Genomic DNA, 18,456 nt, shown 5'->3' with positions numbered 1-18,456 from the left:
AGACATGGGTCACTGGGGTGTGGCTGAGGGTCACTGGGGTGTGGCTGAGGGTGGGTAAGGAAGGCCTTCTCATATTCCTTCCCTGGAGCTCCCGTGGCTGCTCACTGCTGAATCCTACCTACCTCTCCATTCTCCATATTCTAGAAGGGGATCAATCACACCAGCATTGCTGTCTGACTATTACACTGAGTGGCCACATTATTATGATCTCTGGATGCATAATAATCTGGCCACTCAGTGTATAGCCTATATAATAAAAGGCTAATATGCAACCTGTCTCCTTGACCAAGCTTTCGACCAGCAGGCAGGCCGGCCAACTGCCTATGTCCCCTCCCCCTGGCCAACCTGGCCAGACCCCACCCATGCACGAATTCATGCACCGGGCCTCTAATATATATATATATATACACACATTGAGTGGTCAGATTATTATGCGTTCAGAGATCATAGTAATCTGGCCACTCAGTGTATACTCTGTGCAATTTAATGGGCTCAATGCCTATAGTATGTTCATAGTGATTCTAGCAGGTATCCAGAATTTCTGCACTGAAATATAAAGATTATATTAGAGAATCCAGATTCTGTTCCAGGCTGTCACATATATGGGGCACTGTGGGTTCATCTCAGGAGGCAGGCATACCGCACTGCGAGGACAGGAGGTGATGGGCTCAATGTCCTATGAACCACACAGGGAGGTGACGTATAAGCCCAGCGTGTAGCTGCTATTAGAGGTGGAAATTAATATTTGTCCTGATACGACCTACACTTCAGCCCTTTCTCTTCATTCAGCGTGTCAACGGCACAGCAGGCAAACACTGCACCGGAAATGAGGAGACAGGTTTCTGTACCTGGTACCATCACTGTCAGCAACTAGCTTTGGAAACTTGTGCAGCATTTATAGGGGCTTACCCTCCCTCCGTGTTTGCTCAGGTTTACACACTAATTTATACAGAAACATATCTGTTTCGAGGGACAGAACCAGTGACATAATATTACATCACAGAGTTACCTCTGGCTCGCTGAGAAACAAGGAAAATGAACAGTAAAAGAGGTCTGTGATTAAAGTTAGATTCAGTTATGATTTTAAAGAGAGCTAGAAACAAACACAAACACACAACAGTAACAAGATATTTCACACTCTCTTCTTTGTACGCAATAGCCATCCATGACCTGGCCCAGTGCTTCCCAATGAGTGTCTGACAGTTTCGAGGACACACACACATGCTCTCCCCCAGTCCCCACAAGCTCCTGTACCTCCAGACATGGTCCTGGTGTAGATGGGGAGGTCCTTGGCTGCTCGCCGGAGAATCTCCTGATGGGCTTCTCCCCGCGGCTCTCTCTCCAGCAATTCTTTCTCTGCGTAAGAGAGGTGGAACTGTGGAGCAGATTTAAACATTCATTAGTGTTTTCAAAGAAATGATAACATCTATTGATCTACTAGCCCAGAAGAAGGCATTTATAAAATGTTAATGGTACACAGTCTACAAATTCAGGAAGGTAATAGAGTCTGAGATCTGGGCTAGTCTGTTAACCTTGCAGGTGATTAGTTTATGCATATAGAAGGTAAAATAATAATAATAATAATAATAATAATAATACCCACTTCCTCAGAGATTTGTGAATCTCAACAGGAACAGAATATGTAAAAGTTCTTTATAAACCATAGAGTTCTATCCCCAAATATTAGTTATATTAATAGATAAATGGCAAAAGAAACAAATTTGGCTCAACGGATGACTTTTTCAATTGGATATCATTAGGAACAAAAATAGAAACAAATCTATCATGCATGTTTTCTCATCTGAGTTCTAAATTAGGAATAATTAGTACATGAATTCTAATACTCAAGACAGACTAATTGTTAATTTTACTTCTTGTACTGCCAATTTGGCCCAACCAATTAAAAAATAATTAGCTGAGAAAAATAAGTATTTCTTTGGGCTCCAATATGATGATTAAAAACAAAACAAAACAGTTTTAAAAGTCTGTTTGAACTCCTCTGAAGGTGTGTTTGAACATCCTACCTTTCTGGGAACATAAGGTGCTCCTGGCTCACCTTGAATATTTCCTGTCCTAGTTCTAGGACCAGCTATTTCCCAGGGAGCTCTCCCTCCTTCCACTGAAGAATGGTATTAGAAACCAAGATCAGGGCTCAAATACAGTTTTCACATCAAAGGAAAGTATCTATACTAATGAAAGAGTAATATGCTAATTAGACTGGAGATCTTCTGGACATCCTTCCGGACAAAGCCACGGCGTTGGGGCCAAGGCAGGGGCAGTTAGGAGTGATCAGGCTGGCAGGGGGGCAGTTTGGGTTAGGGGAGATCAGGCAGGCAGGTGAGCGGTTAGGAGCCAGCGGTCCCAGATTGAGAGAGGGATGTCCAACTGCTGGTTTAAGGTCCCAGATTGCAGAGGGTGCAGGCCAGGCTGAGAGACACTCCCTACCCCCCATGCACGAATTTCGTGCACTGGGCCTCTAGTAATTTTAAAAGGACATACCAATTAAGAAAAAGAAAGAAAAAAAAAGGCTCTAAAAACAAACAGCCCAACCAGCATGGCTCAGTAGTTGAGCCTCAACCTATGACCCAGGAGGTCATGGTTCGATTCCCAGTGAGGGCACAGGCCAGGGTTGTGGGCTCAACCCCCAGGAGGCAGCCAATCAATTATCCTCTCTCATCATTGCTGCTTCTGTCTCTCTCTCCCTCTCCTTTCCTCTCTGAAATCAATAAATATATTTAAAAATAAATTAATTAATTAAATAAGAACAAATAAACAAAACTCTCAAGTGTATTTTCTTTCTGCTAGTTGTTTCTCACTTAGAGGAAAAAAAACCCACATATAATTTCACAAGTACCTAAAATTTAGTGCAAATTTCAACAGAACTTTTTTGCCAATTAAGTCGGCAACAGTTTTCTTAATAACAACATGCAACACCAAGGGTCTGATAAAACTGGAAGCACTTTATATAAATGTCTACAATCCTTTTAGGAAACAGTTTGGCAAGTGACTTAAATTTCCTCGATCTAGTGATTCTACCTGAGAGTTTATATTAAGGAAATGATTAAAAAATGGTAATGGTCTATGTGTGAACATGTTAACAACATTATTTACAATATGAAAAGTTGGGATGTGACTGAGTAAATTTTAATGTTTCAGTGAGACTATTAGGCTGTAGTTAAAAATGAAAATAAGCCAACGATGGGCTATGGTGTGAAAAAAAATTAACTGGAAAGAAATTAAGAATGTAAACTGAATTAGTGGAATGGGATGTTTTTTCCTTTTATTTTCTAAATGTAAATTAGTATGGTTATATCACTTGTATACTGGGAAAACATATTACAATGTTCAGAGCCTATTGGTAAATCTTTATTGGTAATAAATAATGTCTATCTCACACAGTTGTATGAAACAAATAAGGTAAATATATGTTTTGTGGAAAAATCTTCCAACAAATTCTGGTATAGCTGTAACTTCACGGTTGTCAATCCAGTTGATACTATTATTTCTTCTGCATTCTGTATCATTCCATTTCCCCCCACTATATTTATTCACTATTTCAAACCTTCTCTTACAAACCTTAGCCAACCCCTCTCTCGCATCATTCTTAACCAATAACCTCCCACATAATTTGAGGGAGAAATCAGAAGTAATTTCAACTTCCTGCCAAAGCTAGAAACAGAGGCTCACATCAGCACACATACCTTCTCTCCTCTCAATGACTGGATATTTATTGAGCCCCTTTTATGGCCGAGACACTACTTTCCTACCGGCGATGGATTAGTGAACGGAACAGATACAGTGCATGCCTCTTAGAGCGTATACCCTAGGGGTGTTATGAAAATGAATGTGGAACGTGTTACAGGATGATATGCTATGGAGTAAAATAGAGCAAGGTCCAGTTGACAGGGGGTAGTAGGGCTTTGCTATTTTACACAGAGCGGTCATGGAAAACCTCAAAGATGAGGCACCTCTTGGGCAGAGACACCGGGAGGGTCACCCAGGAGAAGGGTGCTCTGGGTCAAGGAGAAGCAGCAGGTGTCACGGCTCCTGAAGGAGGAACACGCTCAGCAGGTTGATGGATCAGCAGGAGGCCAAGGAGGCTCAGTGGCATTCAAGGAGAGTGGTCATTGCATGCATACATGCACAGCCCATGGACGCAGTCAGGGGGTGGGGAGGGCCTGGGGTGGAGGAAAAGGTTAGCTGAAGGGGATTGATGGGGGGGGGGGGGGAAGGGGACATATGTAATACTTTCAACAATAAAGATGTAAAAATAGCAGAAACCGGTTTGGCTCAGCGGTAGAGCGTCGGTCTGCAGACTGAAAGGTCCCGGGTTCGATTCCGGTCAAGGACATGTACATTGGCTGCAGGCACATCCCCAGTGAGGGGTGTGCAAAAGGCAGCTGGTCGATGTTTCTCTCTCATCGACATTTCTAGCTCTCTATCTCTTTCCCTTCCTCATCTCCATATCAATAAGATATATATATTTTTTAAAAGATGTAAAAATAATAATTAAAAAAACAACACAACCACCCACAGAAGAGTGCGTCAGTTATGCAGCGTGGGGCCCGGCCTGGGGCAGCCTCCTAGGCCGCGGGAGGAAACGAGGTCTGTCCTCTGAGTGGGCTCAGATGACCTAGGAAAGTCCTAGAAGGAGAACACGATAGGATCTGCCTTGTTTTTGAAAGAATGACTGGCTACTGCGTTGAAAACAGACAGAAGCGGGCAAGTACGAAAGCAAGGAAACCTGTTGAGTGGATGCTGCTACCCACAATTGGGGAGGCCAGTGGCCTGGACCGCAGGAAGCAGTGAGGGGGCACAGCGCATGCCCAGAGCACGGAGGGCCCGCCTGGAGGTGGGTCTGAGAGAGGAGTCACCAGGGATGAGTCCACGTTTGTGTGAACAGTTGGACGGATGGACGGAGCTGCCATTGCTGAGACAGGAAACCAGCAATCGGAGGAGGTTAGGGGAGTGGCGAGAGGGAGGAGGGAATCCAAAGTCTGTCTTCAAAATTAGGTGCCAAATAGGTAGCTATATACCAGCCTGGAGTTAGAAGGGGGCCGAACTAATGATATTAACTTGAAAGCGATAGCAATGCACAAGATGATATAATATACTAGTAAAGCCATAATGTGGACAAATAAGAGAGAGACCAGAGGCTGAGTTATACAATGCCATGCTAGAGGCTCAGGAAATGAGGAGGAACCAGAGAAGGTGATCAAGAAGGAGGTGCCAGTACAAATAAAAGCAGAATTATTGGGATGAGAAAGGAACTAAGAATAAACTAGAAAGAATGTACACCGGCAGCTACGTGAGATGAAGAACTAATAGTATATAAACTGTGAAATCAGGGTTCAGACCAGAGTCCCTGTTGTCCGACTGAGGCGACGGGCCTTCCCCATATGCGGAGGCCTGAGAAGGTACGAGCAGGAGAGGGGAAGTGCTCCCTGTGCTTTTGGGATGAGTCCTCCAGCCTCAGGACAGAGCATGGATGTCCGCTGGGCTCTGGGGAGGGAATGTCGGCCCAGCTGACAACAGTGACATCATACAGGAGGGGACAGCAACGTCTCTGACAGAGAGAGGGGAGACCCTGAATGAAGTCACTGATCCAAAAAGGAAGAAGGGGCGTCACTAAAACATCTATATGGGGAGGTGGAACCACCAGCAGACTTCGGATGCCCCAGAGGGGCGAGGAGGCCCAAGGACGGGGCACACTGCCAAGCTTCTGGTTGAAGGACGGGGTGGATGTCGGGGGCATTAACCAGCATGAGGAACGGTGAGTCACCGTCCAGGGAAGGAGAGGATGGGGAGCTCAGTGTTTGACGTGCGATGTTTCAGGTGTCAGGGGAATGACTGAGAAGCTATGTTTGGCAGGGAGGTTGTGTGTGAATTCTTGGGAGAGGTCAGAAGTAAAAACACATTTGGGAATCTTCAACCCAGGTCAGAGGTAAGGGTATAATCATCAGTACAGTGGATGAGGTCACCTGCAGTGGACGTCACAATTTCCCTCCAAACCTACAGTGAAGGCCCGGATGGGGGTAAGAGAGACAACAGAAAAGAGGGAAGCCTGGGAGGAGGGAGAAGTAGACAGGAGGAGGAAAAAGGGCTATCTCTAACAAACACATTCCAGCCCAAGCAGACCAGGAATTCTCTGCAAGTACTGTGTTTTGTTTTCAGTATCCTTTCCCAGGACAAATAGCATGTTTACTGGCTTTTTTTCTTTCTTTCTTTCTTTTTCTTTTCTTTTTTCTTTTTTTTTTAACAAAGAATAGCTGCTTTTCAAACAGGTCACTTCAGGAAACAATCTGTAGTGATGCCCGGACTTTACCTTCTTTAAAACCTTTTTTGTTAATCCTCACCCAAGGATACGCTTCCATTGACTTTTAGGGAGAGTGGGAGAGAGAGGGAAAGACAGAGAGAGACATCGATGTGAGAGAAGCACATCGATTGGTTGCCTCCTGCACGAGTCCTGACCAAGGCCTGGCCCAGGAGGAGCCTGCAACCAAGGTGCGTGCCCTTGGCCGGAACTGAACCCAGGACCCTTTGGTCTGCAGGCTGACGCTCTACCCACTGAGCCAAATTGGCTTGGCTAGGGCCTTTTCCTTTTATTTATTTATTTATTTATTTAATTTAGCCTACTAAAACACTTTTATTACTGGGGGAAAAAAGTTTATTTCTACTCAACAAACGTACTGGATTTAGGGCCAAATATATAAACATGATTAAGACTCAGCCCTTTACTCTAAGAATATCTTAACTAACCAATATTAAAGAAACAAATAGCCAGATGATCTTTTCAAAATGCATATCTGATCATGTCACTTTACTGAAAAGCTTCTGTGGATGAAACTGACCCCTGATGTCCGCTCTTCCCTTCCTCTAACCTGGCTAACACGGCCATCAAGAATAACGACTGCACTCCTAGCCTGCTGCACAGATTATGGCGGTAGGACTGAGTTCTAAATGTAAGTAGAAATGGCATCAGCAACTTCCAAAAAGAGTCCTTACGAGAAGGACATTTCCTTCTGCTTCTCTTTCCGTTTCCTGGCCTGCTCCTGGAATACAGACACGATGGCTGGAACCACGCAGCCACATTAGGCCAAGAGGTGACCTTGGGATTGGAGGCTGCATATGTCAGAGCAACAAAACAGAAGCAGCCTGGAGACCTGGCCGCTGAGGCCCGGCTATAGACATTGAATATAGAGATTAGTTAAATAATTACTTTGTTGTTTGGTGGCTATCAGCCAACTAACTCATCATTAATAGGATATTTTTATTTTTAAAATATATTTTATTGATTTTTTTTACATGCCTTTGATCTGAATTGAACCTGGGACCCTTCAGTCCACAAGCCGATGCTCTATCCACTGAACCAAACCAGTTAGGGATAGGATATTTTTAATAGAAGCATGTCTACTTTCTGTTCCACCTATCTATCTATGTATTTATCTATCCATCTATCCTGGTATCTAACTCTAAAAGTAGAACACATGACAGATTGTACATTGGAAATAAAATACTCATCCGGTGCGAAACTAATATTTACCAAGAGAAAACTCAAGTATTTACTAATAAAACATTCGTATTAAAAATTTTTAACACTCAATAAGTTTGCAACATTAATAAAAAAGACATAAAATTAATTCTTCAGACACCAGAATTATTGATTTCCAACTTTAGGATGACTTTGCTGATAGTTTTACTTACTTCTTTTGAAGGGTTCATTGGTAATGTAAAGATAGTTTTCCAATACGACCAGACAAACATTGCGAACAGGAGATGATAAGCAATCAGGCACACAACTAAAGGGAGAGAAAACATAATTTCCACTGTAACGTGCGAGCGGGTGTTCGAAACAACCTGCTTATTCCAAAACGCCCAAAGGGCCGATGGCAGTGCGTTCATTTTATTTTGAATTTTTATTTCTAATTTTTGTTATTGTAAATAAGTTTGCTTATAGCATACCGGAATAGGCACAACTCCATGAATTAATTTTTATACCTAAAGCCCAGGGTTTTTAAAAAATCCCCAATGATGCATAATCAGCTCTGTGACCATGATCAGCGCCCTCCCATCTGGAGGTCGGCCCATCTGTTGGCAGAAAGGGCTCCCGGCAGCGTCTCCTAGACTGTGGAAGGGAGCAGTCCGCCTGCGGCTAGCTCTGAGGCAGAAGCACAGCCTTAACAGCTGCCAAAACGCCCAGGCGTCCGGATGGAGAGAGAAGTCTTCCATTGGAAGCTCAAGTGCCTTATTTACCACCCGGGACACCCGTTAGGAAAAGCCCTCTGACCCCTGTCTCCGGTAATACACACACAGGTAAACACCCTCTGTGTGGTGTTTCATTCTTGACGTGCTATGCAAGTAGAAAATATCGGTTTTTGTATACAACGATAATGATTACTTCTGGGACGTACATATAGGCTGTCCCCCCAAAATGCATACACAATTTTTTTTTTTAATTTAATAAACCTTCATTGTCCAGATTATTACAATTGTTCCTCAAAATGTATGCACACTTTAAAAAGTGGATGGCTCAATTTTGAAAAGGAAATCCATTTTAATAAACACTGCCTTTATATTGACTCAAAGTGTGTTGTATACATTTTTGGGGACACCCTACAGATAACAATTCTGTAAGATGCAGTTGAATAAAATGTGCTGATTTAAAACATAGCCTATTTGGCATTTTAAACCATCAGCAGCAATTTTAACTTCTTTTAAAAGAATGATGATGCTCATAGAATCATTAAAAAGTTAAGTGATCCATTAAGGCATACATAACAAGAGCCAACGATATTTTCCATGGATTATGCGAGAGACGGGAACGGGGTAAGACAGGAAATGGCTGGTATTCCCGGATCAGGAAGCCACGAGCAGCTGGCACAGGGACAGGCATTGCGGGCAGAGTTCCCGCCCTGTGGTGGCAGGATTCAGCCTGGGGACCATGAGAACGGAGAGCTTGAACCCCGTCTTAGCTCCACCTCCTTACAGAATAGTTATTTATCCCAACCAAAGCTAAGTGAATTCAATTTGCTTTTTTTCAAATGATTTTTAAAACTGTACATCTGAAACAAAAACAGAACATATTTTACCTTGTTCTCCAATGTTCTCCATGGACACTGTAGAGAGAGAGGGGGTGGGGGGGAGGGAAAACAGGTTACATGAAGCATCTGGCACACACAGGCCTGACAGACATGGGTTAATAATACCTGGACTCCCCTGCAAACCCATGTTCTTGAAATACTTGTCCAGCTTTATCCAGGGGCGAGGGGAGCAGTGTGGGCGAGGGTGGGGGAGGGAGACAGGGTGGCCTTTATCTGCATTTCAGCCGGGGGGCTCCCAGGCAACACAGAGTCTGGCAGGTCTTGCTCCCACAGGAATGATCAGTCTCTCATCTCCCTCCCCACTACAGGGTTCGGACAGAGGCATCTCTCTCCAGGCCCTGCCATTCCCAGAGGCGATTCGTTGTGGGTGATAAACTGGCATTCACCTACTGAGCGCTCCAAAATGAAGGGGGGGGGGGGAGTGTTGTGACCATGCCACACCCGCCTTTTCCAATTCCTGTCCGTACACATTCTTGTGCCCAATGACTCCTGCGCCCTGCACAGAATGAGTGGCCCTGGCAAGCTGCCAGGCAAACTGCCATCCCTCAGGCGCTGCTGGCGGGGACAGGAGCCTGAATTTTGTAACCCAGACAGCCCCTCGGCGTCCGAATTGTCCACTTGCTGTTTCTCATCTGCTCTGGCTCCATTTGTGCTAACGTCTCTGGACATTCTCCTCTGCCTCAGCTATAGCAGAAGATTTGACTTGTCTGTGGATTTCTGCTACTATTTGGCTTTTGAAAGGGGGGCAGGCCTTAGTTCTAGAATATATCATTTTATTGTCTTAAGAAGCACCAGAATCAGAGGGTAATGTTGTAAAAGATTTTTAAGATTACCTGACCAAACAATAAAGTTAAAGTTAAAAAGAAAACATCCTATCTACTAACAAGGGAATATGCTAATTGACCCTCACGCTGTTTCGACGATGGAGGTGCCCACAGCCAATAAGGAGGGAATATGCTAATTGGCTGCCTTACCCTCAAATATGGCGGTGCCCAGACCCCTCAGCCCCAGCCCCCGAGGGCCGGCCCAAGGCCCAGACAATCCTTGGCTGGCGGCTGCCCAGTCACCCAGGGTCACCTGAGGCTCAGGTAACCAGGGCCAACCAAGGCTTGCGCTGCCGGCAGTGGCAGCAGCAGAGGTGTGATGGGGACCTCAACTTCCCCTGTCGTCGGATCACCTCCCGCCCCTGAGGGTTCCCAGACTGTGAAAGGGGGCAGGCCAGGCTGAGGGACTTCCCCTCCAGTGCATGAATTTTCATACACCAGGCCTCTAGTATTTCAAAAGCAAAAAAAAAAAAAAAAAGGGGGGGGGGTTTCTAATCAAACCAAGCTCCTTTCTAAGAGGCCTACGGACCGTCATCCGGCTAGGCATTTCCAGAGCAGCCCATCCCAGGATTGGATTGCTCTAAGAATGATGACGGGACTATTGTGCCCTGAAGCACTCTGTGGCTTCTGTCTATGGCTCCTGTGCTTCCCACCTGTATCAATAAGCGGAAGATCTGAAGGACAGACCTTCCCATACTTAAAGCTGTGTCCGTCCCCCATAAAAACGTTCTCGTTTAGAGGCACAGCTGGCAGGGCTCTCACCAGCGCTGATGTGGCTCCTTCCTAGGCTCTCCGTTTCCTTCAGCATTTCTGAGCCCCAGAAGGGGACTGGCCCACACAGGTGAACTCTGACTTACAAACGGCCTGCTCCGCAGGTTTGCTTATACATCAGAGGCTGGAGGGTGAGAGAGTGCACTTCCTCAGAGGACCCCTACAGCGGCTGCACTGAGGGTACTGGGGGGAGGGGTCCTGGGAGGGCCCTCAGCGGGCTGTCTGCTCTCTCAGACCCTGCCCTTCCCTCCCTTTATGCATTTCTCTCTAGGCACTGACTTCCGGGTTTCCAAAGTGCTCCAAAACTGACTGCAGCTCTTCCTCGCATCAAAATTTCCAATCCATTAGTGGAGCTCACAGAAGGAATTGGAAAAGCAATTTGACTCCATTTGCACAATTATGTTTGAATGGCCCTTAACGACCATGCCAGAGGTGGTGGTGTTTCAAAGAAAATGTATTTGCTAACCCATGACTCTGTCAAAATTGAAAGAAGTAAAACAAAATGAAATTTAAAACGGAAAAAGTACAGTTAGTATGAACGGATTGTCTTTTTGACCTGGACTACTACTTTATTGGCTGATATGCATTCAAAAGATATTGTTTTAAATGCTATTTCTTCATTGCACAGCTTGTTTTTCTCTAAATGTACTTAAAAATCCACAGGGCATCTATTTTTTTGTTTGTTTGTTTTCAGTTAAACAAGTTATATGCATGGATATGGAGGCATGCTTATTCTATCTAATAAGGAGGGAATATGCTAATTGACCATCCTGCCTTCACAAAGATGGCAGCGCCCACAGCCAATAAGGAGGGAATATGCTAACTGACTTCCACGCCCTCAAAGATGGCGGCGCCCACAGCCACAAGATAACAGCGCTCAGTCCCCTCAGCCCCACAGGGGGCACGACATGGCTGGGCCCATCCCCAAGCAGGTCCGGCTGCTCTGCATGCCTGCCTCTGAGTCTCCCAGTCCCCTTAGTCCCCCAGCTGCCCAAGGCTGGCCTGAGGTGCAGGAAAGCCTCAGATGTTGGTTGCCCAGCCGCACAGGGTGGGCCTGAGGCACAGACAAGCCTTGGATGGCAGCTGCCCAGCCGCCCAGGGTCGCCTGAGGCTCAGGTAACCAGGGCTGGCTGAGGCTTGCGCTACTGGCAGTGGCAGCAGCAGAGGCGTGATGGGGCATCATCTTCCTCTGATCGCTGCGTCGCCTCCTGTCCCTGAGGATTCCCAGACTGTGAGAGAGGGCAGGCTGGACTGAGGGAAACCACCCCCCCACTCCAGTGCATGAATTTTCATGCACCTGGCCTCTAGGGGTAAATAATTCTGTAAAATGTAGAAGTTCAAAAGGGCTGTGCCAACTACACTCCTCAAAGATTCTGCACCTGTCCAGTTTATTATAAACATCAAATAAATCTTTAACTTCTGTGAGTGTCTTAGGTAAAAATAAAAATCGCTGCTTTAGTACTGGTTTCCCTGATTACTGGTGAAGGTTAGCATTATTTAAAAAATATAGTGATTGGTTTTTTTTCTCTCTCTTTTGAGTGAATTACCACTTTCCCATTTGTTTATGTCTCTTTTACTTACAGAAAGCCTTTGATATACTCTGGACAGCAATCCCATGTCTGTTATATATGTTGCAAGTAACGTTGTGTATAACTACTTTCAAATGATTTAATATATACTAGCAAAATCTATGGCTTATCATTGATTAAATAACAGTATCAACATTTTCAAATTGACCTGTTTCAGTAATAGATACGGGGTCTCTCCCGTGGTGAGCCTGAGGATATGAATACTCTCTCAAACATGTACACCCAAGCAGGAGGTCAATGATTCGACTTGTAATTTCCGGTGTGGCACAATGGTCAATTTTCCTCATTGGAAAAACACATAGAATATACAATGTGATCATCAAATACAAATATTTTTGTTCTTGAGTGCCTGTTTTAAGAAAAGGTCGCATTTACTCTTGGGGATAAGAGCACCACACTATTACCTGAAATAGCTCCTATTCGTACATCTGATGATCATCTAAATACACTTAACAGTAACACTGGGGTCACTGTGTTAATTTTCATTTAAAAAATTTGTCTAATTTTATCTTGGATTGGCCTAATTTCTTTCTGGTCCATAGCCTACAATGATCACATTTTTATCAATTAAATTTACTGGGGTGACATTGGTCAGTATGAACATACTAGTGGCCCGATGCACGAAATCTGTGCAAGGGGCTTGGCCCTCGCAGCCCCGGCTTTGTCTGGAAGGACGTCCAGTCTAATTAGCATATTCCACTTTTATTATTATAGGTAGGTTTCAGGTGTGGGTTTTTATGTTACAAGACCTGTAAATTGCACCATGTGCTCACCACCCGAAGTCAAATCTCCTGTCACCAAATATTAGGACCCTCTTTCCCATGATCACATTTTAAAATTTAAAGATTTCTCTCTCTCCAATATGCTTCCAGAACTTTAAATCATCCCTGATTAGCTACAGGGTAGCTAGAAAGCAAGGACTCTGACTTGTTAAGATTCTAAGGAATTGCACCAATTTCTTGGCACTGATTGTGTATATCTACACTAATAAAAGAGAAAGATGCAAATTGACTGTACCTCCATGATGCCCACCAGTCACTCAGGAGTATGTAAATTAACCAAACAAAATGGTACGTTAATTTGCATATGCAGGCATGGAATGAAGACTTCTTGATCCAACTTGGCTTGAACAAAAAAAATCCAAAATTCTTCAGATACTAAAATACGCCTTCATAGTAGATTTTAAAAAAGCACTTTCCCCCTTAAATCAGCCAAGAACAGTTACATACTTGTTGCTAGAACAATTTGGTAGAACAATATATACTGCTGTGACCTTTTTATTTCTTTTCTTAATCAGAATTTCCTTTACCTTGCCTTCAGATCGAAACTCCCTCTTTTGGAGGAGGGAATAATGCACCCATATTGCATCCACACAGCAACTCCTCTTGTAAAACCACTACGCTATTCCCAAATTCAGCCTGACACAGATACGTCTCAGCTCCATGTGGGTAACGAAGAACACCAACAACAAAGATGTGGTTCTAATGTAGGAATCTTGAGGATATTTACAGCCAAGGTCTATATATGTTTTTCCTGCTTATGTTTAACTCCATTTTTTGAAAAACATTTCCCGATCAAACTATACTTACACTGTTGACAGTAAAATGATGAGACTCTGTCCCTGTGCTCAAAAGCTTATGAGAATTCATTTTCGTTAGAAGTTAAAACTGGGGGGAAAACCAACCAGGACATAGTTATTAAACACTTTCAATTAAGGGATTAAGAAGTACAGATTGGCCGTTGCAAAAACAGTCGTGGGGATATACACTACTGCCTTGGGAATATAGTCAGTGACATTACAATCAATCTGTATGGTGCCAGGCGGCTACTGGAAATCTCAGAGGGAACACTTTGTAAACACGGGATTACCTAACCTCTGTGCTATCTACCTGAAACCAATACAAAATAATATTGGATGCAAACTGTATACGTAACCGAAAAATAAAATACATTAAAAAAAATTCCAATTAATCACAGAAGCAGCTCAGGTTCAGAAGATTACGGTAAAAATAAGAGTAACAGCACAAATATGCTTAACCTTCTCATGTCCTAACAAAATCTCTCCTTGGACCTTCACAGGAAAACTCCCGGCAACAGTCACTCCAATTCACTGTCTCTACCCCTCCCTCCCTGCTGCTTCCTCCCCAACTTCAATGGATCCTTCACCAAACCTCACATTACCACCACGCCTCGCATCGCACCCTCTCACTCAGCCTCCCCTGACAGAAGGAGCTAAGAGCTAAGCTCTTGTAGACGCCACGTCACTGAGCCTGGGAGGCCTTTGATGGAACTGGCCACGGGAACCCCTCGCAGCACAATCCTTTGTCCTTCCAGCTACTTTCCTAGAAGCTCTAGTTCCTTTTCCCTGGATGCCGATCACAACGTGGGCAGCGGGAGGGCATCCTAGAAATCATCCCATGCGTACTGGTGATGCTGCTGCCAGACCATTTTAATGGCAGACCTAAGGAAAATAGATTGTTCACACTGATGTTTCCAGTTGAATTCTAACCATATCCTTTTATTGCTAACACATATTTTTTTAAATATATATTTTATTGATTTTTTTTTACAGAGAGGAAGAGAGAGGGATAGAGAGAAACATCGATGAGAGAGAATCATCGATTAGCTGCCTCTTGCACACCCCCCAACTGGGGATGTGCCCGCAACCAAGGTACATGCCCTTGACTGGAATCGAATCCGGGACCTTTCAGTCTGCAGGCCGAGGCTGTATGTACTGAGCCAAACCGGCTTTGGCACACATATTTTTTTAATTTATTTCCTTTACAACAGATCTACTTACATTTAATATATATATAAATTGATTTCAGAGAGGAAGGGAGAGGGAGGGAGGGAGAGAGAGAGAGAAACATCAATGATGAGAGAGAATCACTGACCAGCTGCCTCCTGCATGCCCCTAATGGAGATTGAAGCTGCAAACAGGGCATGTGGCCCAACCAGGAATCGAATCTTGACCTCCTGGTTCATAGGTCTATGCTCAACCACTGAGCCATGCTGGCCGGGGCCTATTTACGTTTTTTAATATTGCTCACACTGTGTTTTCCTGTGATCCTCGCACGCCACTGTAACTTTACTGCCAGATGCAGTCCTGCCTTCCTATCCGCATCTCTCACCTCTCTCCAAGGCTGCGGCATCTCCGGGCCTGCTTGCTCCGTAAGCATGCGAACACCGTCTCCTCCCTTCCCTCTGCATCCAGCTGGGCGGCAGGAGACCTGGGCCCCAGCCCGGTCTTCCCACCCAGCACCTGTGACCTTGGTCATGACCCTCAGCTGACCTGTGCTTCAATTCTATTCCTTAAACAAAAATCTGCACTTTATCTGAAAGGTTCCTCTGGCTCTAAAAGTATCGTCAGTTCTACTGTGATGTATTAATTAAAACAAAACAAAACTGACTTTTAGAAACCTTGGACAAAAGTCTTTCTATGAATACAATCATCAGTGGGTTTGAAGAAACTGTTCTGTCCAGGACAAACAGCTTCAGAGTAGAAACAGAGTGAAGAGAGGCTTTGTGGGTGAAAAGGGGGCTGAATGCCAAAGCTGACAGGCTCAGCGGAGGCCCACCTGGTGGACCTGACAGACCCAGAGCCCTGTGCCCACACAGGATGGGCTGAAATGAGAACTTCCCAACGACAGCGGCTCACCCAGGCAGTCACGTCCTAGGCCAGAGGTCGGCAAACTCATCAGTCCACAGAGCCAAATATCAACAGTACAGCGATTGACATTTCTTAGGAGAGCCACATTTTTATTTATTTATTTATTTATTTATTTATTTATTTATTTAAATATAGTTTATTGATTTTCTACAGAGAGGAAGGGAGAGAGATAGAGAGTTAGAAACATCGATGAGAGAGAGTCATCGATCAGCTGCCTCTTGCACAACCCCCACTGGGGATATGCCCGCAACCAAGGTACATACCCTTGACCAGAATCGAACCTGGGACCTTTCAGTCCCCAAGCCAACACTCTATCCATTGAGCCAAACCAGTTTCGGCGAGAGCCACATTTTTTAAACTTAAACTTTTTCTAAGGCCACTTCTTCAACATAGACTCATCCAGGCCGTGGAAGAGCCACACTCAAGGGGGCCAAAGAGAAGCATGTGGCTCGCGAGCTGCAGTTTGCTGACCACCGTCCTAGGCTAGCATCTTCCTTGACAAAAGCCAACCTACCGTCACTATCTTTTTGAATCTACCAGAGCGAACCTTTGGGATGTCATAGTTCCCTTTTTCCAGACCCCATGGGGCGCAACCTCCCACCAAAGCACTAAGCCAATGAGCCCCTCCCGGTTACCTTGTTCCCCTCACATCATGTCCATGTTAACCATTCACTGCCCTGTGCCCACCTGAATGGAACACACAGTGGGTCCCGGCTGCCTGAGCCAATGAAGCAGAGGCAGGGCTGGATCGTATCTGAGGGTTTATTCCGACAATGCCGGCAGCACGGGAGCGCGGCAGGTCATCCACGAAAGTCACCTTTCCCCCTCCCCAAAAGCCAGCTGCTTACATTGGGGAGGACACAGATGCCACGGGAAAGGAGGAACTGCAGGCCTGGGGAGGTAGGCAAGATCTAATGGCTACAGGTTACATGCGATGCGGGCTGGGGGGGCGCCCCCGGACCTGACTGTGTTAGCAGCAAGGTTGTGAATCTGCATTCCGTTGCTAACTCTGTGTCCCGGGGCGTACAACGCCCAGCCAGGTCAGAACATCTTTCTCTAATCACGGCTAACAGAGCATGATTAATACTTCCTGTATCTGCTACAGCTAGTTCCTACTGCTGTACTTCTGCCCCTAACACACCGATGTAAAAGAAGTAGTATGTGTCTGTCTGTTTTACTTTTGATCCAATCTATCACCAATGGATTTCACGTAACCCCTAACACCTTCCCCTTTGATGCCGATGTGTAAAACAAGTGGTAAAACTGCCCTTTCTAGAGTATTTTCTCAACCATGGAGACTTTGCTTCCTGGCATTTGTCGTCAGTTTGGCTCAAATAAACTCATTAAAATTCTCTATAGGTTTGATGTTGTTGTTTGTTAGTTTTTTGTGTTTTTTTTTTTAAATATATTTTACTGATTCTTTACAGAAAGGAAGGGAGAAGGATAGAGAGTTAGAAACATCCACGAGAGAGAAACATGGATCAGCTGCCTCTTACACACCCCCAACTGGGGATGTGCCCACAACCAAGGTACATGCCCTTGACTGGAATCGGACGTGGGATCCTTCAGTCTGCAGGCCAATGCTCTATCCACTGAGCCAAACTGATTAGGGCGGTTTTGATGTTTTTATTTTTTTTAATGTTGACAGCTTTTATAGTGCAGAGGTTGGACCCTAAAGACATAATTTCCAATTCGGGGTGGGGAGTCGTCCCCCCCCCCCGCCCCCCAGTTACCATAAAAGCCAGATCTCACATGCCTAAGGGTCCTGACCACACCCAGGTGCCAGGCAGCCTACATGTCTCAAGGGATTCCCACGCGCACCTTAAAAACTCGTTCTGCAGTAAGAAAGCTGATCTCTTGTAAGATGTAATCCGTGTTCTCTGGCTAAACACCCTCCCACAGCTTCGCGTGGCCCTGCCAAGCGCACTCTCCTACTGAATGAGGCCAGGGGGTTGGAGGTGACCTGGCTCCGAATCACATCTCCGAGATCACGTCTGATAGCTCGTCCTCTGCCCACTGAGCTGCACACAGGCCGGCCTTGCTTCTAGAACATTCTGGGCCTCAGTGCGTTTCCCCTGGCTGGAGAAGGAAGCACACCGTGCATGGTTAGCTCTCAGCCGGGCTACGGTTTCCTAAGGCTTCCGGAGAGAGAAATGTCAAGTTGATGGGGAAATAATTGCTGGGAGACCTTCTGAGTGTGAGTAAGCAGAAAGTGCAGGTGAATTGCAATGTGGACAGATGGACATCGTGAGAAAACACTAACCCAGGGAATTTTTAAACTGATTTTCTTTTCCTGCTCCCCCCAGAGCTCCCTCTCTCTCCGCCCCCATGTGCGCGCACCCACCGGGGCTGGGCCGGGCCGAGAGGGCCTGAGACGCACCAGAACCTCAATACGAGGAGGAGAGGCCGTGTGATTCGGGGAGGAGCAGGGGGTCTGATTGATGCCCTCCCCCTTCCTGCCTCCGCTCCAGAACGTGAATCTAGCACACTATGCTGACCTG

The 18,456-nt window shown here is 45.3% G+C and overlaps 1 protein-coding gene across 1 annotated transcript in view; it reads right to left on the bottom strand.

The window, feature by feature from the left end:
* The window catches only part of ZDHHC2 (zinc finger DHHC-type palmitoyltransferase 2), a 55,241-nt gene that overhangs the window by 20,711 nt on the left and 16,074 nt on the right, over positions 1-18,456 (bottom strand). Inside the window, exons 3-5 of the mRNA XM_036456461.2 lie at positions 9,090-9,116; positions 7,705-7,799; positions 1,255-1,375 (exon numbers count right to left, since the gene is read on the bottom strand). Of these exons, the coding sequence (XP_036312354.1) occupies positions 1,255-1,375; positions 7,705-7,799; positions 9,090-9,116 (243 nt within the window). The remainder of the gene's footprint in view (positions 1-1,254; positions 1,376-7,704; positions 7,800-9,089; positions 9,117-18,456) is intronic.

The sequence above is a fragment of the Pipistrellus kuhlii genome, unplaced genomic scaffold, assembly GCF_014108245.1.
Source record: "Pipistrellus kuhlii isolate mPipKuh1 unplaced genomic scaffold, mPipKuh1.p scaffold_m20_p_3, whole genome shotgun sequence".
Classification (NCBI taxonomy): domain Eukaryota; kingdom Metazoa; phylum Chordata; class Mammalia; order Chiroptera; family Vespertilionidae; genus Pipistrellus; species Pipistrellus kuhlii.
The sequence above is the reverse complement of the archived record's forward strand: the minus strand, read 5'-3'. Positions and strand labels throughout refer to the sequence as shown.